Source organism: Stegodyphus dumicola, chromosome 2 (assembly GCF_044657685.1).
Source record: "Stegodyphus dumicola isolate Sdum_Otavi_A_Nest chromosome 2, ASM4465768v1".
NCBI classification, from domain to species: domain Eukaryota; kingdom Metazoa; phylum Arthropoda; class Arachnida; order Araneae; family Eresidae; genus Stegodyphus; species Stegodyphus dumicola.
This window is the reverse complement of record NC_140769.1, coordinates 87136122-87158428: the sequence shown is the minus strand read 5'-3', so window position 1 is coordinate 87158428 and position 22307 is coordinate 87136122. Positions and strand designations below refer to the sequence as shown.

At 31.6% G+C, this 22307-nt stretch overlaps 1 protein-coding gene across 2 annotated transcripts in view; it reads right to left on the bottom strand.

Moving 5' to 3' along the window:
• The window catches only part of Fs(2)Ket (Importin subunit beta Fs(2)Ket), a 104147-nt gene extending 82248 nt beyond the window's left edge, over positions 1-21899 (bottom strand). The window contains exons 1-3 of one of the 2 annotated variants that reach the window (XM_035350896.2): positions 21716-21899; positions 5126-5184; positions 3759-3941 (exon numbers count right to left, since the gene is read on the bottom strand). In XM_035350896.2, the coding sequence (XP_035206787.1) occupies positions 3759-3941; positions 5126-5184; positions 21716-21755 (282 nt within the window). In that variant the 5' untranslated portion in view covers positions 21756-21899. The remainder of the gene's footprint in view (positions 1-3758; positions 3942-5125; positions 5185-21715) is intronic. The other variant, XM_035350897.2, reaches the window with a different exon arrangement.
• Between the last annotated feature and the right edge of the window lie 408 nt (positions 21900-22307).

The window sequence follows — 22307 nt, the reverse complement described above, 5'->3', positions numbered from 1 at the left end:
TACACATAAAAAATTTTAACAAATGATAGTTCTAAGAATTTTTATTTTGAAGGCATAAGCATTTTAATACCACTTAAAATTTTGCAAAAAACAATAAAAAGACAATTTCGTAAAAAGACATTACAAACATTCCACAAATTTAAGAATTTATTATGCTTTCATGTTTCAACATCCTAATTTGCAGATTCATATCACGTGACCCCAAGTGATCTCATCTCACATAAACCACACTACAAAAATCTAATTCTCTCAGTAATTATCTATATTAATTTCAAGTTAAATCTTAATCTGGAATACAAGTTTAAAAGAAAGAATTATTTCAGTCCGTATGAATAGCTTACTCAGAAATTATGTAAAACCACAGTATTTTACTTCGCTAGAGCATTCTCATTAGAAATGATGAATTTATTTCCTGACTTTGCCTTTTCTATATTTTTGCCTTCGGGTAAGCGGTGTGACTGCGTCCTAATTGACTTAATTACCGCAAATGGCCTTAGGGCATAAAATTGAGCTATCTGGGTAAAAATTCTATGTAATCGTTTGCCAGTATTGAAATAAACAATCAATCTGATAAGAAATGGCTGCGACTTGTTTTGAGGTGCAAAAGGAATTTCGTTTGGCATCAGTTGTTCCATTATTGGCAACTTTGTCGCCTGCGCCGTCAAAACGGAAAAGTACCGAAAATATACATACTATAATTAATAGACAACAGTAACAGTTTTCATGTTTTTTGAAGCTGCGTAACATTTTGAGGCTGGGGTTTTGACAGCTGTAAAAGCCTTGAAAGGACAGGAGTATCTTGAACCGAATGTTTTTTCCCCTTTATGAGATCACCTCCTATTTGCAACAAAAATCCTTGTGTGTTGTTTAATGGAATCTCGAAAAGTTGCATCTATGTCACAAAAGGAAGGGAAATGTAGGGATTAGTGACCAGACTTCAAGATGCTTTTCGTCAAAATTTCATATTACAGTTGTTTCATACTGAGACTACTGGCGTTATGCAAAAGGAACTGCGTAAAATTCCGCTGAAGATAATGTCATTCTTTATATTATAATACATTACTTTCATTTTTACAAAATTTTGTTTGAATTTTAAATTGCACTGCAAAATTATGTACTTTAGTAAGTACTTACAATACTTATTTCTGTCATACCTTTATGTTAGTATTATGCCACAAAATTATTTCAACTATTTAATTATTTCATGGACAATTTAAAATCTAACTACACTTCATGTCAGTTTTTTTCCCCCCTGTAAAATGTCCTTGTGATTTTTATTTTGTTTTGGTATATATATATATATCTTTGAACTTTTTCCATAAAAGGAATAATTAAACGCTTAGTGCTATAGAAATGATTCAAAATTAAAGTTAAGTGAACTGTTAAAATTATGCTCTATAGGCACAATGAAATTTAAATTTTACATAATTGTTAAAAATCTGCTTGATAACGTACTCCTTAAGGAGGAAACTTTCAGCAAATTGGAACATATCTGGTTTTATTTTATTAGACCGTTAGTATTGCAATGCCCAACTACATAAGTGTTCCTAATTTAAATTCAGTTCTTTTCCAAAATATATGCATAATAAAGCAGAAGTTCCAAAACTGTATTTAGAATAATATATTTTAGTTTTAAAAATTAGAAAAAGGATTATTTAATCATGTACCATTTTATACTGTTTATTGAAAATTAGTGATATATTTCACGTATTAATAATAGAATGAATTTAAGTCATTAAAAATGTCATTTATATTATTTAGTATGCAAATCCCATAATTTTAAAACATTTAGTCTTTGTTTTTTTTATACTAAATTCACAGCCTCATTAAGGGAACATGTTCACTTGGGTATCAAAATTAAGGTAATTTCTTAGTGCAAAGAGTTTTTCAAAATTGTCTGTCGGAAGAAGTTACATGATAATTAGTTGTTATCTTCAATACTGTATTATACTATATTTTATTATGCTACATAATTTAGCACATTAAGAGAAATTTCAGATAATTTCAGGTACCCAGTCAGCAAAAATCTCTCCTGTTTGATATCTTCATTGCATGTAAATTTTTCTATTTTCTTTCATGTCTAAACCAGTTATTTTCAATTCCAGACTGTCTTTGTAGCACTGACACAGTTGAATTAACTGTTTTTCCCTTTGCTATAAAAAATTTAGCAGCTATTCACTGCTTTAATTATCATCTCGTTCATTATACTGTATTATCAAAACTATTTTATAATTGAGTGGCCGAGGCCACCCTTTCCCAGGAATTTGTCCTTGACTGTAGTTGCTGAGATATGTGTCTAATGAATGGTAAATGCAATCAATCAGTTAAAAGGTCAAGGTCCAGAAATTCATATGGGGAACATGTGTTGTCTTTCGACAATGATTTTTACATTATTCGAGAGCTTTTACATCCTGTTTGTGATCTCAGAGATTGACGGACAGTGACACTTCAAATGCTACTCTAATCCATTCTGAACATCTTACTTCAAAATTATTTGACCATGAAATCGAGACACTGATATGGAGGTACCTTTTAAAATGTGCCATCAGTACATCTGAAATCTAATGGCTAGAGATGAGCCCCAGGGAGACACACAATGAAGAAATTCCTCTCTTCTACAAAGGCAAAAGCTTTGAAACTGATCGACTAGTTTTAGTGTATTCATGACTTCCAAGTTTCAGACTCAAATTGAAAAAGCTATTTTTGTTTCTTTGACACAAAATTTATATTTATATTCTTATAATTTGTTTGAACAACAGTACCATTATAGTAAATTTCCATACGTGAAGGTCACTTTAGATTTATAATGAAAATAAAGACAGGCAGAACTGTTAAGAATGAACTGATAAGAGCGTAAGAAAAGAACTGCTTGTGCCTGTGTACAAGTACATGGGAATTTACATTTGATTATGGAAACGTATACCTATATATCCATGTAGTATTATGCCTGCATTTATATAATGTATATATATATATAAAGAAAAAATAGTTTGTTTGTCCTCTTATAACGCAGTCACTACCAACGCTATTGTCGCCAAACTTCTTTTCTGAGTCCTGGCACACACAGGCACACATATGTATCTATATATATGTCTGTGTATGGATTTATGCATACATATATAAAAAAATGGGGGGAAAAGATATGGCCACTAAAGGAAGGACAACCCCGTCCTTTTAAATAGGGGATTATATGGCCACTATGATGGCCATTCCATCCTCAAAGGGTTAATGGAAAATAAGTTTATTTGGAGATGTAAATTAAATCAATATTCAAAGAAAGAACACACAGCATCATTACAAATGAAGAAATTAAGACATCAATGAACTGAAGATTATTTCACCAGAAAAGTTCAACAATGTTGCCAAATTGAAATTCTAAAAAAAAAAAAAAAAAAAAAAAAAAAAAAGCTAGAAATTTTTATTTTTTATTATACATTGCTTATATATTCCAAATCAACTACTATTAAATACAGCTGATGTGGATAACATTAATAGCCAATGCAATCATTGCTGTTATTCCAAAAATTTCTCTTTTTCTTTATCATTTTCCATAGAGGCAATATTGTTTTACGCTGGTCTGTGAAAGTTTGCCACTTAGAAAAGGTCTGGTTAATCAGGTATCTAATGCAGTATCTCTAAAACATGAAAGTAGTCTTTTGGCAGCAGTTAACATTGAGTTAAAATTTTTGGGAAGTCTTTTAAAAATACTCTCATTCAAGGAATTTACTAAAATAAATATTTCATAACATGAGACTTACATTGGCTTTTATATAGTTCCTAATATCTGCTGGGAACTGTAACCATCTTTCTTGATATTTCACTCGCAGTTCAGGATCTTTAGATGTAAGTGTATTTTTAAGCTGCAGTCCTGCAGCCATTCTAGCCACAGGTGTATTGCTTGCATGTTGAAGAACATCTGATAGTGATTTCAGAAATTCCGGCTAAAGGCAAAATATTAATTTTTTATACATCTATTTTTTAAATAAGAACACATAAAAATTATGAAATAAAAATATAAATATGAAAATGCTTTTATCAATTATATTTTAAATTATTTAATTTAATATATTCAGTTTAAAAACAAGTTAAACTGACAATTCATAATGTCCAAGTCTAAAATTATGATAATCTGAATACAAGTTAGGTATGATTGTCAGTAATAAATAAAATAACTTAATATCAGACAAATCAAAAATTGTCCCTTACTTGCAAACCTAATGACATTTAAAAAATCAAAATTTTCTCAACAAAAATTTTTTTAAATAAAAATATACAGAGAAAAAAACATTTTTAATCACAAATTAACTTTAAATAATAAACTAAATATATGAAAGCTCTTTTACTAATTCTTAAATGCAAATACAAAAATGCATGTAAAAAAACATTAATACTTTTTAATAGAAAAATAGTTTTATCACTTTCAGTAATTATTAAAATACTTTAAACAGTTCACTAATCATTGATTGCAATAACATCAGTTATTGTAATTTTGGCCTGTAGAACTGTGCTAAAAACATTGAATGATAGCAAAAAGGAAGCATTAAAAAAAAAAAAAAAAAACCACCTTTGTTAAGGTCTGAATTGTTCTTCACAAGATAAGCTTACAATAATCTGAAAATAAGTCCAATTTTTTTTTCCCTTTGGTTGTGGTGGTTGGTTTCGGAGAACTCTACATATATTTTGTAGTATTATTTTAAGAACTGCCAATTTAACTGTTCACAGGTGCAGAAATTTAATTTTTTTTCGCTTAACAGTGAAAGTAGTAACTACATCTCTATTTGCCCAATTTTCAAATTTTGCTTACATATGCCCCAGAAGAAAAAGAGGAAAATTCAGGCTAAATTAATATTTAAAGTTTAATTTGAGTAATGCATTGCATAAAATGGCTATTAGTTCTACAATTTAAAATATAAAGAAATTAACTGAAAATTTTTAAGAGAAAAATTTTGTAAATTGGTAGAAATAAGTACAAAATATTGGGAAATACCAAAACTTGAATAAAAGTAGTTTTAAATGACTAAAACTAAATATTTATAAACTACAACTAAGTACTCAATATCTAAATGAAAATCCTACCACTATTTATTTATTATCACGAAATTTCCTTAAAACATGCGATACTTACAAGGTTATTCTGTGCCGCTTGCTCTAAATAACTTTGAGCTGCTTCTAATTCCCCTTTATCTGAAACATTAATTATCAAATTAACAGGAATGAACATGCAATAGAAAAGCTTAACACAATCACAAATAAAACTTATCTACTCATATAAAAGGACAATAAAGGCAAAAGTTTTGAAAACCTAAGGTGATCACTTTTTCATTAACTACAGTTTTAACTTTTCATTATATAACGCTTGTCAACAGTTTTAATAGGAAGAAATTGTTTACTTTTTGACATAATTATTTCAAATCAGAATAAAATTAAAAGAACATGCATAGCTGTTCATCATAGAAATTCTTATTTAAATCAAATATATCAATTATTTTAAAGGTGACATAGAGCATTTTTGATCCATTTGACAAAATGCCAGATTTTTAACTATCCAACAAGATGGGCCAACTATCCAACAAGTTGAACGGATACCAATGATATACTTTATGTATAGATTCATCCCAAATATGATGGAGAACAGCAGAGGGAGTTACAAGTCTCCCACCACCAAATCTCTCATGAAGACTTTTTAATATACTTCAAACACTATGTAGGCATTTACATACACTAACAAGAATGCATGCCTTCTCCAGGGTTTGAACCCAGATTCAATTATACGGTAAACAGTAACTAACAACAAAACTAACCAATTTATCAATTATGGCAGCAATATGATCAGAAAGGTGCAGGCTGCAATAAGGCTGACACTATGCATTTCTGTAGACAGGGTTTGAAATAATTTCAGAAAAAGTATCAAAAAAAAAAAAAAAAAAATCTTGTTGCCACCCACCCTGCTGCAGCCCAAAAAAGAAAAACTTACTGGCACTAATCATTACAGTGCAGTTAACATTTCAGACGTTCTCTCAGCTGCATTATCTGCTTGAAAAATGGCAGCAAGTTTCTCGACTACCTAAAGAAAATCTAGCAAGAAACGTAAAATTAAGATAAATCAAAAGTATTTCATTTGTCTTAACAATCCTCTGGCCCTAGCAGCATCCCTTTCCTTTTCATTTGATACTTCTAAATGAATAACCGCTACATCATTATTGTGTAACAGAGCCAAAAAGGCTTTAATATTCTTACTTGACATTAGTTTAAATCTGGTAAGATAGCATGCAGAAATTATACAATCAAAAATATGAAACCGTAATTTATGAAATAAAGAGCAATTATGATCTAAAGGATATCAAAATTTACAAAAAAAAGCTTAATATTTATCTGTTTACTTTACTAAACATTTTTCTCAATATAAGTTGTTTAAGTTGCTTCGTTTTTTGTGCAAATTATGTCTATTAACAGACATAATTTTTGTTCAGTTAGAAAGTTTCACTGCTCAAGTCCTGTAATTGCTGTGTCGAGAATACCGACTAACTTGTCGATCAAAATTTTTTCGTTTTCAATAACCTCTGTCACTTTCTTCACTATCGGAAGCAGTACATTGAAACATGCTTTCACTTTGTAGATCCTTTGCCAGCTCCAGAATTGGAAACTCTTTTTGACATAATCGGATCTAATTTTTGACATAAGTTCAAGCTTAATATTTATAAAATTGCTCTAACAGTCTGCAAAAAATAAGCCGTATTCAATTAGAAGATTAAGGAACAGCACAATCTGCAACATTAACTGAAATAGATAATTAGATAATTTTAGCCTAGCTTATACCATCCGTTATACATTAAACGGGCATGCGTAAAGCATACAAAAAAAAAAAAAAAATGTTTGTGGCTTCGAGGTCCAGATTATAAATCATTCCAGATAATGGATGTCCGGATTACGCAATTTGTACTGTATATCAAATTTCACTATTATTTGGAAGTTTAATTTGACTGAAATATTTTCACATATTTTTGTTAATTACATAAGAAAAAATTTAAGGTAATTAGATTTTATTCGGTTAAGGATTACAAAAATTAAGGTCAAAGTTTATGGTAATTTTAATACATACCTGCCAACCTCTAAAGATAAAAATTCAGAAGATTTCTCCAAAATTCAGAAGAACACGAAGAATTAATATCATGCTTTGATTTAAAAAAATAACAATTTATACAAATAGATAAAAGAAAATTGTACTTACATTAGTAAATCTCAATTAAGTAGTAACTAAAAAATTTATTAGGAAACATAAAACAAGAACTTAATGTTACACAAAAAAAATTATTGCAATGAATTTAGAGTGCAGTTTTTGGCTTTAGCCAAAAGTTCTTTGGAAAATTTCCTGTCATAACAATTAGTTTCCTCATAACATTTAGCAATTAAAATGTTTTCAAGTTTTTGGTGAAATTGAAGAACGAAACAGTTTCCCCCCCCCCCCCACAACACTGAAGACTCTCTCGCACTCAGCATTACTGTGTGGAATTACGAGAATAGCACATAAAACTCTTGCTAGTCTATCATATTATGGTGTTCCATCAGCTCTTTTTATTCTTTTTAAGGTACCAAAAAGGACATCAAGTCTATCTTCTCCAGAACTGGCAAAGTCTTCAAACTGTGCAGCAGAAAATTGGTTCTGTAGTTCATCTAAAGCAGGGATGTCAAACTCATAGGTACACTTGGGCCACAAAAACAAGGTTTAACTTTAGGTGGGCCGCAAAAAAAAAAAAAATCGATATTCATAGAAACGTAGATTTATTTCGAATAATACAATAATAAACATAATATATTTATATAGAAAAGAACAAGAAAAATTTAATGTTTACGTCCTGATACTTGACATCTCTTCTCTGCTATTATCTTTCCTATTTCGGGAGAAATTTTCTTTGCAGTGATAACTTTCAACGCTGACCCAAAGTGAGCATCATTAATACGGTTTCTAATAGGAGACTTATTACCTTTCATGACTGAAAATAACTGCTTGCACCGGTAAGTGCTACCAAACATGGAAATAATTTCATATGCGAATTTTCGAGTATTTTCAAACCTGACTGGTAAATATTTGTAAAATTCAGGCACGCCCACTTCAATGAATTTTGCTTTCAAATTTGAGTTGCATTGAATCTCGATCACCTATATTTGCATATGGCTGGGTACTGAGTCAATACTTACTGAGAAAATCGTAGAAAACAAAAAAAAAAAAAAAAAAATTGTCTTCGAGGAAACTAAAATCATTAAACCTCGTTTCAAATTCAGTTGTTAAATTTGCATTTTTTTCTGCATATTTTTGATACGAACAAGTATCATATAAACTTGTTACGATACGAACAAGTATCATATAACTTTGTTCATGCTGCACGTCGGGAAGTGCGTCAAATCTTCATTTTTAAGTTGTTTTTCCCAAAGAACTAGTTGACATTTGAATGCTTTAATTATGTCAAACATGTTCGTAATGATATAATCTTTTCCTTGTAACGATAAATTTAAACCTGTTAAGTGTTTGGTTACATTAACCAAGAAAGATAAATCTTGTATCCATATTGGACTGTAAAACAAACTTGCGTCTTGATTTTTCGTTTTTAAAAACTGACATATTTCTTCTTTCAAATCCCAGAATTGTTTGAGAATCTTGGAGCAAGATAACCAACGTACCTCGGTATAGTAGGACAAATGCGAATATTCACTATCACTTAAGAAAGCAGTGAATTGACACTGATTTAAACCTCGAGATCTATAACTTTTTTTTATATGACAAAACATTCTCCATATTTATTACTTTCGTGCATAGAACTTCTTGATGTATAATACAATGCATATGATGAATGTTTGAACCGTGAATTTCACTAAGATTTTTTCTTAGTAATGCTACGAAGCCCTTGTTTTTTCTGGTCATTAATAGAGTGCCATCTGTAGCTACAGAATTTAATTTTGCCAAAGGTAGATTGAATTTCTGCAGAAGTCCAAAAACACAAGTAAATATATCTTCTCCTGTAGTAGTACCAGGCATCGGTATTAGTTCCAGCAATTCCTCAAAAATGTTAAAATTCTTGTCACAAGAACGAAGAAACACTGCTAATTGAGCTTTGCCACTAATGTCCGTGCTCTCGTCACAGGCAATGGAGAAACTTTCAAAACTACATGATTTTGCTTTGATCTGATCACTTAAATTCGCGGCTAAATCAGTAACTCTTTCCGCAACTGTATTTCGAGACAGAGAAATTGATTGAAAAGCCTTCACATTTCCAGGACAAACAATTTCTCCAGCTTTCATTAGGCATTCCTTGATGAAATCACCATCAGTAAAAGGCTTCGAATGTTTAGCTATCAACTCGGACAAGACGTAGCTTGAATGCACTGCCACTTCACTTTCTTGCAATACTTTACTAAACATGGACTGTTGCTTTTTCACTCCTAACTTGCTCTTTCAACTTTTCTTCTCTCATTAATCCTTCGTAATTTTTATATTTCGATTTGTGTTGTTCATAATGACGTTTAATATTATATAACTTTGGTACATTAATAGTATTATTACATATCAAGCAGATTATTTTATCTTTTATTTCACAGCAAAAATATTCTAATTCCCATTTTACTTGGAATATTCTATGTTTATCAGCGATTTTTCGTTTAATTTTACTACCACTTGGTTTTGATATAGACATACTGAATACAAAGGGCTGGAATAAACAGGGTTAACGTTAAAAAGTTAATAAAAATTTATTCTTTCCACAAGAGATATATCAAAATGCTGAAATATTTCTTCAAAAATATTCTAACAATATCACAAAATGTCAAACGTTTAGCAAAAATCAATTCAAAACAGAGAAACTAATTCTATCTCACAGCAAAATCACTACAAATCAATCACAGCATTAAGTAAACAAGCAGTTCGCTAGAACTACAGCTACTACTGAGATGAGGCTTGTTCTCGGCTTTTATAAGCTTTATAATTAACTTCTCGAATATACTGGAAACATCTATAAATATCTGGATTTTTGTGGATGGCAACAGCAATTGCGAGATATTTACTTAAATTAAATGCACGCGCTGTTCTATTTTTAACCTTCCAACGCAGCTGTCTTTTCAAAAATCATCTGCGTTGCTAGGGCAACATGAAGCAAATCTAATTACAATTCTAAATAAAAAAAACTAAATAAATAACTATGAAATCTGTAACAATATGAATTAATAATTAATAATAAAGCAAAGTGAATGCACATGCATGCACCAATATATCGTACAAAACTATGATTGGAAAACTGAGACCATGAGTTCGGCCACATTCGGCTATCGGGGGATGCATACTAGTTCTGAGAGCATGTGTCCCCCAAAAGCCGAAGGTAGCTGAACGCAAGCTACTCATACGCATTTGTAATTTAAGTAGTGTGTGTGTCAGCTCACTGTGAGTAATCTAACAACACTGAATAAATTATCATTAATTACTTCGCAGTAAACATTTCATTTTTTTCTTTGTCGATATGTTATTTTATTATTCTTATATATTATTATTTGCCGATATATTGGCCAGGCCGCAAAAATATTTGTTGCGGGCCGCGAGTTTGACATCCTTGATCTAAAGCATCATTATGGCATTCATTTTCTTAAATTGTTAACAAAAATGAAAATTTATCAATAAAAAAACGAATCTTTTCAAAAGATGAATTTTCAATTTGTTTCAAATTTGCCACTTCAGCATTTAAAAGAACTTCATTTTGCAAAGGAAACTTCCTTACAATGTAATCACAGGCTGAGGAAAAGTACTTTCTAACACATTGAAAAAATTCTTTTTTCTCATGATCTTTCAAAGAATTTACAAGTTCCCTGGTTTGATTTCCAATTATAGGTTCATTGTCATCCTTTTGATTTGCCAAACTACGAGGGCCATCCAGGAAGTAGATTACGTTTCCGTCTGTGTCCGCTAGGGGCGGGGCTAGCGCGGCCATCTTGGGGTCAGAACGTTGCGCAGCTCAGTCTGCATCTAGCCGTGCTAGTGAGAGGTTCGTGCTGTGCTCCGTTCAGATACTGTGAGGGTTTGAAATGTCTGCGTTAATTGAAAATCCCGCGAGCTGCGAGGTGCGCTCAGTAATAAGGTTTCTGACTGCAAAAAACTGTAAACCGATAGAAATCTATCGGCAGCTTCGTGAAGTGTATGGGGACAACATTATCACTGAAGGTGGAGTGCGTCAGTGGGTCATAAGATTTCAAAATGGCCGAACCAATGTTCACGACGAAGATCGAAGTGGGAGACCCAGCATAGTGACCGCCGAACTTCTCGAAAAAGTCGATGCTAAAGTCCGTGAAAATCGAAATTTCACAATAACGGAACTTTCTTTGAGTTTTCCACAAATTTCGCGAAGTTTGTTGCACGAAATCATCAGCGAAAAGCTTGGTTACCACAAGTTTTGTGCAAGATGGATTCCAAAAATCTTGACAGAGGACCACAAAAATCAGCGAATGGCTGCAGCGTTGAACTTTTTGGACGCTTACCATAAGGATGGTGACTCTTTACTCGATCGCATCGTTACTGGTGACGAAACATGGGTGAAACATGTGAACTGTGAAACGAAATTGCAATCAATGCAGTGGGGGCACACAAGTTCTCCCCAAAAACCCAAGAAATGCATGCAAACAATGTCGGCAAGGAAGATGATGGCGACTGTTTTTTGGGACAGAAAAGGTGTAATTTTGGTGGACTTCCTGGAAAGAGGCACTACAATAAACTCTCAAAGGTATTGCCAAACTCTCCAAAAACTCAGAAGAGCAATTCAAAACAAGCGCAGAGGAATGTTGAGCTCTAAGATCTTGTTGATTCACGACAACGCCCGGCCCCACACGGCAAATGTCACTCGTAAAGTTCTTGAATCTTTTAAGTGGGAGTTGTTTCCTCATCCGCCGTACAGTCCCGACCTGGCACCGAGCGACTTCCACCTATTCCCAGCAATGAAGAAGTGGCTGGCTATGCAGCGTTTTGATGACGACGCACAGCTGCAAGAAGAGGTAACGAAGTGGTTGAAGGCGCAGGCGGCCGAATTTTTCGACGAAGGAATTTCCAAGCTCGTACATCGCTACGATAAATGCCTTAATTTGTATGGTGACTATGTAGAAAAGTAGTATTTGAGTGTGGCTTTCATCTGTATATAATAAAATTTGTTTCCTATACTTTGTTTATTTTTTTATTCCAAAACGTAATCTACTTTCTGGATAGCCCTCGTACTATAGGCAACACGAATCAACACACTGTTTTTCACAACGGACGGTTTTACAAACTTAGTATAAAGTTCTTTCAAAAGATCATTAAGAATTTGGATAAGCAGGGGAGATTTTGACGAAGCTGATTGTGGAAGGCTACACTTTCAAAAATCTTAACGGTACTTCTTTTTAAAGGGTTTGATTCTGTGTGTTGACTTTTCCCTTTTAAAGCATTTTGATTAGAAGCAAAGTTGGTTTTCGGAATCTAATATGCCGACAAATTTGATGGGATCTGTGGTTTCGTTTTGGTCTCTTCGTGGAGATATTTTAGCAATGCTTCCCACTGTTCAATAAACCTTCCTAGCGCTCTGCCTAAGGATAACCATCTCGTGCATACATATTTCAGAATTTTTCTCGTTTCACCAGAGCAAAGTTCTTGGAAATTCTTTAGGTTTTCTTTCCTTTTTACAATTTTTTCCAGATAGAAAAACACATTAATCAGAAGCTGGTCAATTTTTAATGGTAAAGCAGCTGCAGCTTTTTCTGCTGCCAAATTAATTAAGTGGCATGGGCATCCAATAACAATTAATTCATTTTGTTCTTTTTTGAGGAAAGAGGCTACACCCTTTTTGTCACCCACCATGACATGAGCATTATCTGCACCAAATGAAATGCAGTTTGATATTGGGATGTTAAGTTGTTTCAACTCATTAATTACCAAGGAGGCAATATTTCCCCCCGTAGCGTCTCCATTTAACAATGGAAGACGCAAAAGATGAGTTTTCATTTCATTAGAAACATTACAGAAATATGTGACAACGATGGAGTAAAGCTTCCAATTGCTGCCGTTGCTGCCATCAATTGACATCGAAAATGCTGAATTCTGGAGTGCAGCTATCGTTTTACTTTGTGCATCGCAAGCAATTTCGTTCAAAATAGAAGAAGTTTTCGTGCGAGCACAAGCATATTTCTGAGCAATCTTGGAGTCGGGAAACATGCGTCTGAAAAGTTGACCGGTGTGATCGGCAGCGCTTAGTGGCACGTTGTGTTCGATGAGGAATGCAGTAAACAAACACTCTGCCAAAATGACATCGGCATCCGAATTCGTAGTCGAATTTGAAAAAAAAATCATCCACTTTCTTTGACGTCGTCGAAGCCGAAGCATCAACTTCATGATTTTTGGACTTAACATGCTTCACAATGTCGCTTCTTCCACCGTGACTTATTATGAAGTCACACACGCACACGTTGCAAAATGCATAGTTATTTCCTTTGAAGGATTCTTTAATTGTTGGAAGTTCGGCTTTGTAGGCAGGCCGAAAATATTGAGAATACGGTTTTTTGAACTCATTTCGTAACAATGACGTATTAAGAAAATTCGTAGCACATGCAAACAAAAAAAAAAAAAAAAAGAATGCGACAATCCACGCTTGCTGAGTTCGAGCTGAGTAATTCTCTTGCTGCTGAAGCAAACACGAAAAAAATAATCTGGCGCCCACAAAGAAAAGCGTGGGAGAAACAAGTTCAGCGCATTGGATTGGCCGGTTAAGCGGCGAGTTGGGAGAAACCGCAGGTTACTGGATTCGAAGTAGTCGGTAGTTGGCAATAAAACACGATGCAATTAACAAAAATCGCTGAATTGGCGAAAAATTCTAAAATTTCGACAAAAATCACTAAAAACACTTGAAAAAGGAAAAAATCGTAAAAAATGGATTACGATCGTAAAATCGTAAAGACAAACGCATTTTCGTAAAAATTACGAATAATTCGTAAAAGTTGGCAGGTATGTTAATATTAAAATTGCGCATTTTCTCTTTTCTATGTATACAGCTTCTTCCTAAAATACTTTCTCAAATATGACGATTTTTTAGCTTCTGAGGCATCTTTTAAATCGAAAAATCCAAGTCAATTTATAATGCTCTATTTGATCCATTTCAAATTAAAGCACCTTTTATTTTAATAGTGAAATACATTAAATATTGGTGCTAATTTTGTTGTACTTAACTTTCTCTGAATATTTCTCAGAAGGAATAAAAAAGGGATTTTTTAATATTATTTAAAACTTGTAACTGAGTTATTATAAAGGTAAGGGAATAATTCTTTTAATTATACAGATCAGATTTTTTTACTCTTTGATTTCAACAGTACGTATTCTAAAACTCTTCTTTATTACTTCTTTAGGCTGCTATCAACATCAGTTTGTTTCGGAAAAACTGTTTGGAACAATTTTTCTGCTTTGTCACAACAGCCAACACCATAGATCGCTTTGGAGTTAACTAGTTCCCATTACAAACACGCTGACAGCATTCGAAGCTGATAGCTGATTGGTTGAAAACTAACAATTTTTTGGGGGGAAAGGAAGAAAAAGGTTGCACGTCTTTCAACAGTAAACCAGGCAAAAAAAATTGTCCGAAACAGTTGTTCAACAATTGTTGTGAAACAAATGCCGTGTGATATGGGCCTAAAGTATGCATCTCATAGAAATTGCTCTACAATACCTTTTAATAGATTGCCTTCCAGTATAAACAATTCTTGCTGTTTCATAAACGAATTTGTCAAGAGGATTTCAATTAACGCTTACAATTAAATGTTAAGTTTATTATATATTTAGATAGTATTTATAACCATTATAAATTTAAATGTTTTCACCTCCGTCGATTACCCTATTTTCAAATTTAACCGCTTGCCTGATTATCCCGAGTTATCTCGGGTTCGTATATATAGCAGTTAATTATTATCCCGAGAAAACTCGGGAGAAGCAGAATTTGTTAGTATGATTTCTTTTATCATGGTTTTACTTCGTCTGGAGGAAATGAAAGGAAATATTTAGCTTTGATTGGCAGTTTGCCAAATTTTGTTGGTTGCGCGATTCTTTTGGAGGGACTGGTCGCATGTTTCCCTATTGTATAGTATACGTTGGCTTGTGGATTAGTAATATATGAAGAAGAATGCATGCGTTGGAAAAAAATAAAATATTGACGATGATGGAAGACAGCGAAAGCTATGATTTTTCTGATAGTGATTACGAAAAGGTTGGGGAAAAAATAAAAAAAAAATTAAATTCAACGAGACAGTGTACTCTGTGCTCCCGTTAAAGAGAATCCAGTGGTAAAGGCCCGTTTCCATTAATGCGTATGCGTTTCTCCAATCAGCGAGCGAATTCACTTTGATTGACACCTGCAATCCGGTCAGTGTGCGGCGATGGATGGCATACGGATGGAGTTCAACAATGTTCAACTTCTATCCGTATGTCTGCGGATGCGTTGGGGTCACGTGGTTAAAAAGGAGCAATCGGGCGCAGTCACTAAAAATTAATGGCGGCAGAAGTAGCGATGAACGCTTGCTAATAGGGAAAGAATGTTTTGCTAAAAAATACTTATTTCTGAATTAACATTATAGCGAGAAATCTGCATGCTGAATAAGACAGCAATCAGCTGAATTTAGTTAAAAAAAATAAGATAACTGCAAGTACAGTATTTGTTCGCAGATAAAATCAGGCGTTTAAGAAAATCAGCGGCAAAAATTATATTTCGAAGTCCACGAAATAGCAAAATTTGTCCTGAGAATTATTTGCTAGTTCTGCATACTCATTTACCTTTAATGAAAATGAATGTCTGACTATATCAAACTGCAAAAGCAAATTAGATATGATTAAATAATTTGTTATTTTTTTCTTTTGAATCAGGTAAAAACTAAAAACGTTAATTATAAATTAAATTTGATAGCCTTTTAAATACTCCAATTCATTGAAGAGTATGTTAAATTTGTATTTCCCTTTATAAATATATCTTTTTGGCTAACATATATTTGTAAGCACATGAAATATATTTTTAGCAGCCCGTTTAGCTTCAATCGGAACGCCACTTTAAAAGATAATGATTTTTGAAAAAAATGTACTAGAAGCTGAAGAACAAACTCTGGTGAATTTTTCAGACGATAGCACACTGAAAAAGGACCAAAAAACTTAAGTTTTCAGAATTGATTTACTTGATGATGTATATAAGCCAAAATATGCATGCGATTCACGTGCAATCCTAGCTTAGTGGTAAAGCTGATGGTAATGATGTTCATCTTTTGGAGTCGTGAGTTCGAATCCCATACGCTTTTTGCACCCTGTCTGCAACTTTCTTAGCTTTTTATTCCAATTTGATCTATATCCGTGTTTTATAAATTATTTCTATTATTATATGCATTAAATATATTGTTTTATTTATGCTCTTATTTATTTAAATTTTTTCCGCAAAAAAAGTTTGAAAATTATATAATACTAATTTAAAGCATATCCTGTACATATCATATATATTTGAATTTAACAAACATTCTCTATTCGTAAAAAGCAAATTTAAAGTTAATTAATTTTAAATGAAATTTAATGCAAACAAAGAAATGATTAATTATTGCTGCGAACTAATCTACAATATCATTTAAATTCTGAGAGCATATGTAAATCAAGTGCAAGTATCAAAATCCATCAATAAATATAATTCCAAAAATTTATTAATCCTAAAAAATTTATAAAAATGCATAAGTGAATAATGGGATAGATTATTAATCTAAAAAATTATAAAAATGCATAAATGAATAATAGGATAGATTTAATCCTAAAAAATTTATAAAAATGCATAAGTGAATAATACGATAAATAAATTTTTGGAAATATATATTTATTCATGGATTTTGATACTTGCACTTGATTTACAGAAGCTCTCAGAATTTAAATGATATTGTATATTAGTTCGCAGCAATAATTAATCATTTATTTGTTTGCATTAAATTTCATTTAAATTTAATTAACTTTAAATTTGCTTTTTACGAACAGAAAATGTTAAATTCAAATTTCATTCCTTGCAGCAATGGCTCAAGATAATTATTTAAATTTAATTTATTTTGAAACCCTGCAGATATATATATATATATATTTTCGTTTCACTTTTATGTGAATGTATATATATACATGTGCTCAGACTTTGGGATGTTTACGACTCTAAATTTTCATTCCAATTAACATGAGACAGTATAAATGCCCTAAACATTTTTTAACAAAAAATTACTATAATAATTGCTTTTAAATTCAGTCCTCTCCGGCAGAAGCGCAGGAATTAATTAAATATTTCCATTTTCTTTACCTAATGTGTGTATATATAAAGAGAAAAATCTTATTTTTATAACTTCTTTTATAAAAAGCAATATAAATTAAAAATGTTTAAATTAAAAATAATATTTTATGGATTATGCATAAAATATAACTGCCTGTAGTACATTTTAAAACAAACGAGAATTCTAATAAATTATCCAGCTATGACCCTGAAGTCAGCGGTATACAAGCATAGCAAATTTTGTGTAAATATTGTGAACATTTCTTTACAGCTGCTCTGTACTTTTAAAGTACAGTCAAAAGTCGTTAATCCGGACTCGTCAGGACTTCGGCGATTCCAGATTATCGATTTTTCCGGATTATTATAAATCATCAGTTTAAATCTCGTAATATGGCATGGTGAAATTCTAAAATTAAAAATATGAAACCGTAATTTATGAAATAAAGAACAATTATGATCTAAAGGGTATCAAAATTTACAAAAAAAAAGCTTAATATTTATTTGTTTAATTTATTAAACATTTCTTTCAATGTAAGTTGTTTAAGTTGCTTCGTTTTATGTGATCATACTTTCTCTTTAATTCTATAAACAGACATAATTTCTTGTTCAGTTACAAAGTTCCGCTGTTCAAGTCCCGTTAATTGCTGTGCCGAGAATACCGATTAATAACTTGTCAATCGAAATTTTTTCGTTTTCACTAACCTCTCTGTCACATTCTTCATGTCTTTATCCATTTTTTGCAGCAATTCCACTTTTTGTTTGTTGGACATCGAAACATACTTTCGTTTTGTAGATCCTTTGGAAGTTCCAGCATCGGAAATTCTATTTGTCTTATTTGACATAATTGAAAGTTCAAGTTTACTTTTATAAAATTGCTCTTACAGTCTGCAAAAAATAATAAGAAAAAGAGACCAGATACCAGTGTAGAACGTCAGGTATCACTCTGTGTTGTCCCTTGTTTCAAAAACTATCATACAAAGATTAATATTCAACTTTTTTTAGTTTGCCCGAGATAACTCGGGATAGTAAACTAATATTAAAAATTAATGCTTTTACACCTTCAAAAAATTAAAATTCAACTTAAAACCTTCATATTTTGGTTTGTTTCATTTTGTTGTATTTAATAATAAAATAAAAAAATTTGATGATTTTTTGCAATTTTTTTCAAAAAAAATTTGTAAGGGAAGCGGTTAATATGCAATCTTGAAGATGTGGCATGTTCACATGGCCATACCATTTTGACCACTCATGGTATCGCAAATGTATCCATCTTCTGTTCCACATGACACATTTGTGCAAAACAGTACATAATTTTACACAAATGTGTGGTTGCAAATCAAGGAAAAGTTAACTTATTGGCATAGCTGTGTGCACATTTATTAATTTTGATGAGGATGGCAGCATTTGGAGGTAACTTAATTTTTTATTTAACCCAAATAAGTAAAAAGTGTAAGCCCAAAGTGATTATTTTTCAGTTATATAAAAATAAAATGACAAGTTTAAAATTAACAACTATAAATTTTTTGCTTTAAAATTTTTTAAAAAGTACATGTTACATTAATATGCAGATGACATTTTATTTAAAACATTTTTACGCTTTGGAACATAATATAAAAATAGCGAATACTCTATCAAGGGTATCGAAAGACATATACAATTTTAAAGGTACACTAAGGTACTTTTCATTCTTTAAAGCAGACCATTTTTGCTAAAATTTATATTTTAGTAGTTCAGCTTAGAATTCAACAGTTCAGTCAACAGCTTAGAATTTTATAAAACAAATTCATAATTAAAATCGCTGTTGTTAGTTATCGAAAACTAACCAAGATGCGATTTTTGTGTAAATGTCACTAAATTATATAAACTGCTATCATCCATCACACAATGAATGTTTCTTTTATGCAGAAGTGTCCCATTTTTCAATTTGTATGGAACAGTCGAGTGTCGAAAAATCATCAAAGCGCTCAAGAGAGTTTCTGAATTTAACAAAAAAACGTCTCATCTAGAGACCGAAGCTTCAAAGCAGTGCTTCACTCCCAGTGCTAGTTTGGCCCCTCCTTAATTTCCTACCTCCATGGCTGACACATCACAAAAAAATGCTAACAATCTAAAATTTCTGCTACATGAGAAATAAACTCCCTGCATTGTTTATCATTTTGATATTCGAAAGCAATGCCTACTTGAAAATTTTTAAGCAGCTTAATCATATATTTAAAATCAGAAAATGGCTTACTATGCTTTGCAATACAATAAGCCATGTTACGTAAGTTTTCTAAGTACTGAAATAATCTTTCATCCATTTTTCTTTGGCACACTATTAATGGTGGACTCTTGACAATAGAAAAGATTCAACAGTGAACCAATTAAAACACAATAACATGCAGAATAAATACTAATTCAGAAGTCAAACAACAAAAATCAGTGTTATATTTACAAAATTTTCACAGGACTAGTTTTGATGGTTTTACCGAACCACCATGCGGTTTTGCAGCTGAGGATGGTGGTTCTGTAAAACCACTTTTGAATTTGAGAGATTGAATGTTATGTGTACTAAGTGATATTTGATTTGTTTTTACAGATTTGACAATACATGGAAGATGAAAGACCAAAAGCTACTCTTAAGCCACATTTTATTGTTTCACTTCAGGAAAGGGAAGAATGCACAAAAAGCCCATGAAAAGTTATGGCAACAAAACAGACTAAATCCTTAAAGACTTTTCTAACAATTTAATATATACCTGTCCTGCATGAAGATGTCTGATTCTTGAATTCCAAACACTGCAAGAAGCTGAGACTATAATACAGAAATAATCAATGACGGAATACAGTGAGAATATAAAATCCAAGAAAAAAAAAATTCTTTTAGTGAAGGAAAATTTATGATTTCATACCTATTCCAAGTTACAATTATTGCAATAGAATGAATTCTAAGAGACCTCAAGCTATACTAAGACTTTTGCATCAATAAACTCTATTTTATGATGTGGAAAATTATGAATTTACCGGCATCAAAAAGCTGGTTAAATTTAGATACTTTTATCTTAAATCAAGATTTAATCATTGGAAATTTTAGAATATAAAGTGCATGTAAAAGCAAACTGCAGTAAGTGAAAATAATGCCATATTATCTTATAAATTTGCATAGTAACTACTGTAAATGTTTAAAAAAGAAACCTTAACAATGGCTAAGCTCAGATAATTTTTATGCAAACAAATAGTTCGAAAGTTCTGTCAAGACCCTAAAATATGTTTTGACAAAAGGGAATTCTATAGATTTCTTTAATAGGCTGGAAGGGTGGAAATATTTAATGCAGATAACTTTAGAGTGTGTAAGTAAATAACTTGTACTTCATGCTGGCTATCTAATCCTCAGCTTAGTCTCTTAATTTAAGCTAAGATTTATAAAAATTACACAATTTTCTTCATATTCCTAGAGTTATAAACAGAAGAAAAAATATTTACATTATGAATTTTCTAAGTTGCCGTATAACTTGAAAAATTATAATATTCTTCACCTATACATAAAAAAAAAAAAATATCTTGCTACTTTTAAGATCTTATTTAATATCAGCCCTTAAGATTTATTTAACATCAATCAATATACTTGAAGCTATATTTCACTAAATTACGATTACCTTAATCTTCAAAATCACGGAACAATATTCTAACTTACCAGATTTTACTCTACATCCCTACATTAAAACTTTAATGAACGTAAACTTAAATTATATAAATTCATTATTCATGCTATGGCAAGGGAGGAAAAAAAGGAAAAACCCATTTCACATCACATCTACGGAGTTATTTTCAATAGTGAAATAATAAATATATAATAATTATCTATAAGGCAGAAATTCAGTCCCCCGTTTCATGCTATAAACGTTACCCTGAAACATTAATAAAACATTTAATAATAATACAAACTACAATATTCTAAATTTCACATACACAAACCATTATGTCAAGTTATCATAATGGTAAACGTTATCAATGATAAGAGTATCTTAAATACGCATGACGCAGTGGATATTTGCTACTAAGAAGAACGAATAAAAATCAACTGAAATAAACTTTTCTGTATTGAATATGAAAACTTCGGAGCATATTAAATGCCTTCCTTCTTTTTAATTCGCATGATTTCCCGCCACATTTTCATAAACTTCATATACACTTTATACAATATCATTCATTCACAGCGGCATAATCTTTAATTCTTTTGAAGTCGTAATTATTCAGTTACAATTATAATACAGAACATCGGATAATGAATATAGGTAGTTGCTTGATAAAAAATGAAAGTTAGGAAAACTTATTGGATATAACACCTCTTAAGCCTAACCAACGGACACTAGGCTTATGATAAAGCGGCCCTAAGACAGTACTACGTAAAACAAAATAAATCATACCTGGTGACACAGTCTTTTCTAAAATGCTTATTAAATCCATACTGCATATAGATTGACTGTCTTAAGAATTACAACTAATTAAACACTAGAAAATTGGGAATCAAATTATATCAGCTTATAATTAAACGTTACCACACCGTCTCCGGAACAAAATGAATTACCGGCAAACGCAGCTTATCGCGCTCCACATGGCAATGCGCGGTAATCTACGCGCAGATGGCGAGAAACCCATTGCATGATGAGTAAGAAACAAATTTTCTTATTGGATACATTTCGCAGATGGTGAATATTGTAGCCAATTAAATGCAGGCATAAATACGAGTTTGTAATTAAAGTAATAGAAGTTCTAAAAAAAATTCCAATTAAAATTGAAAGTAATTCAAATTATGAAAGCTTTAAACTTTTTTTTTTATTTTTTCAAAAATTTTCAACATAACTTTGCATTATTACATTATATCGGCAGTTATAATATTTGTTATATATATAGATAGTTTATAGGCATAGGGAGAAAGATTTGCACCTGTACTTGCTGTCATTGTTTTCTAGAATCTTTATTTGGGAAATTTCTAGATTAATATATGTAATTTAAATC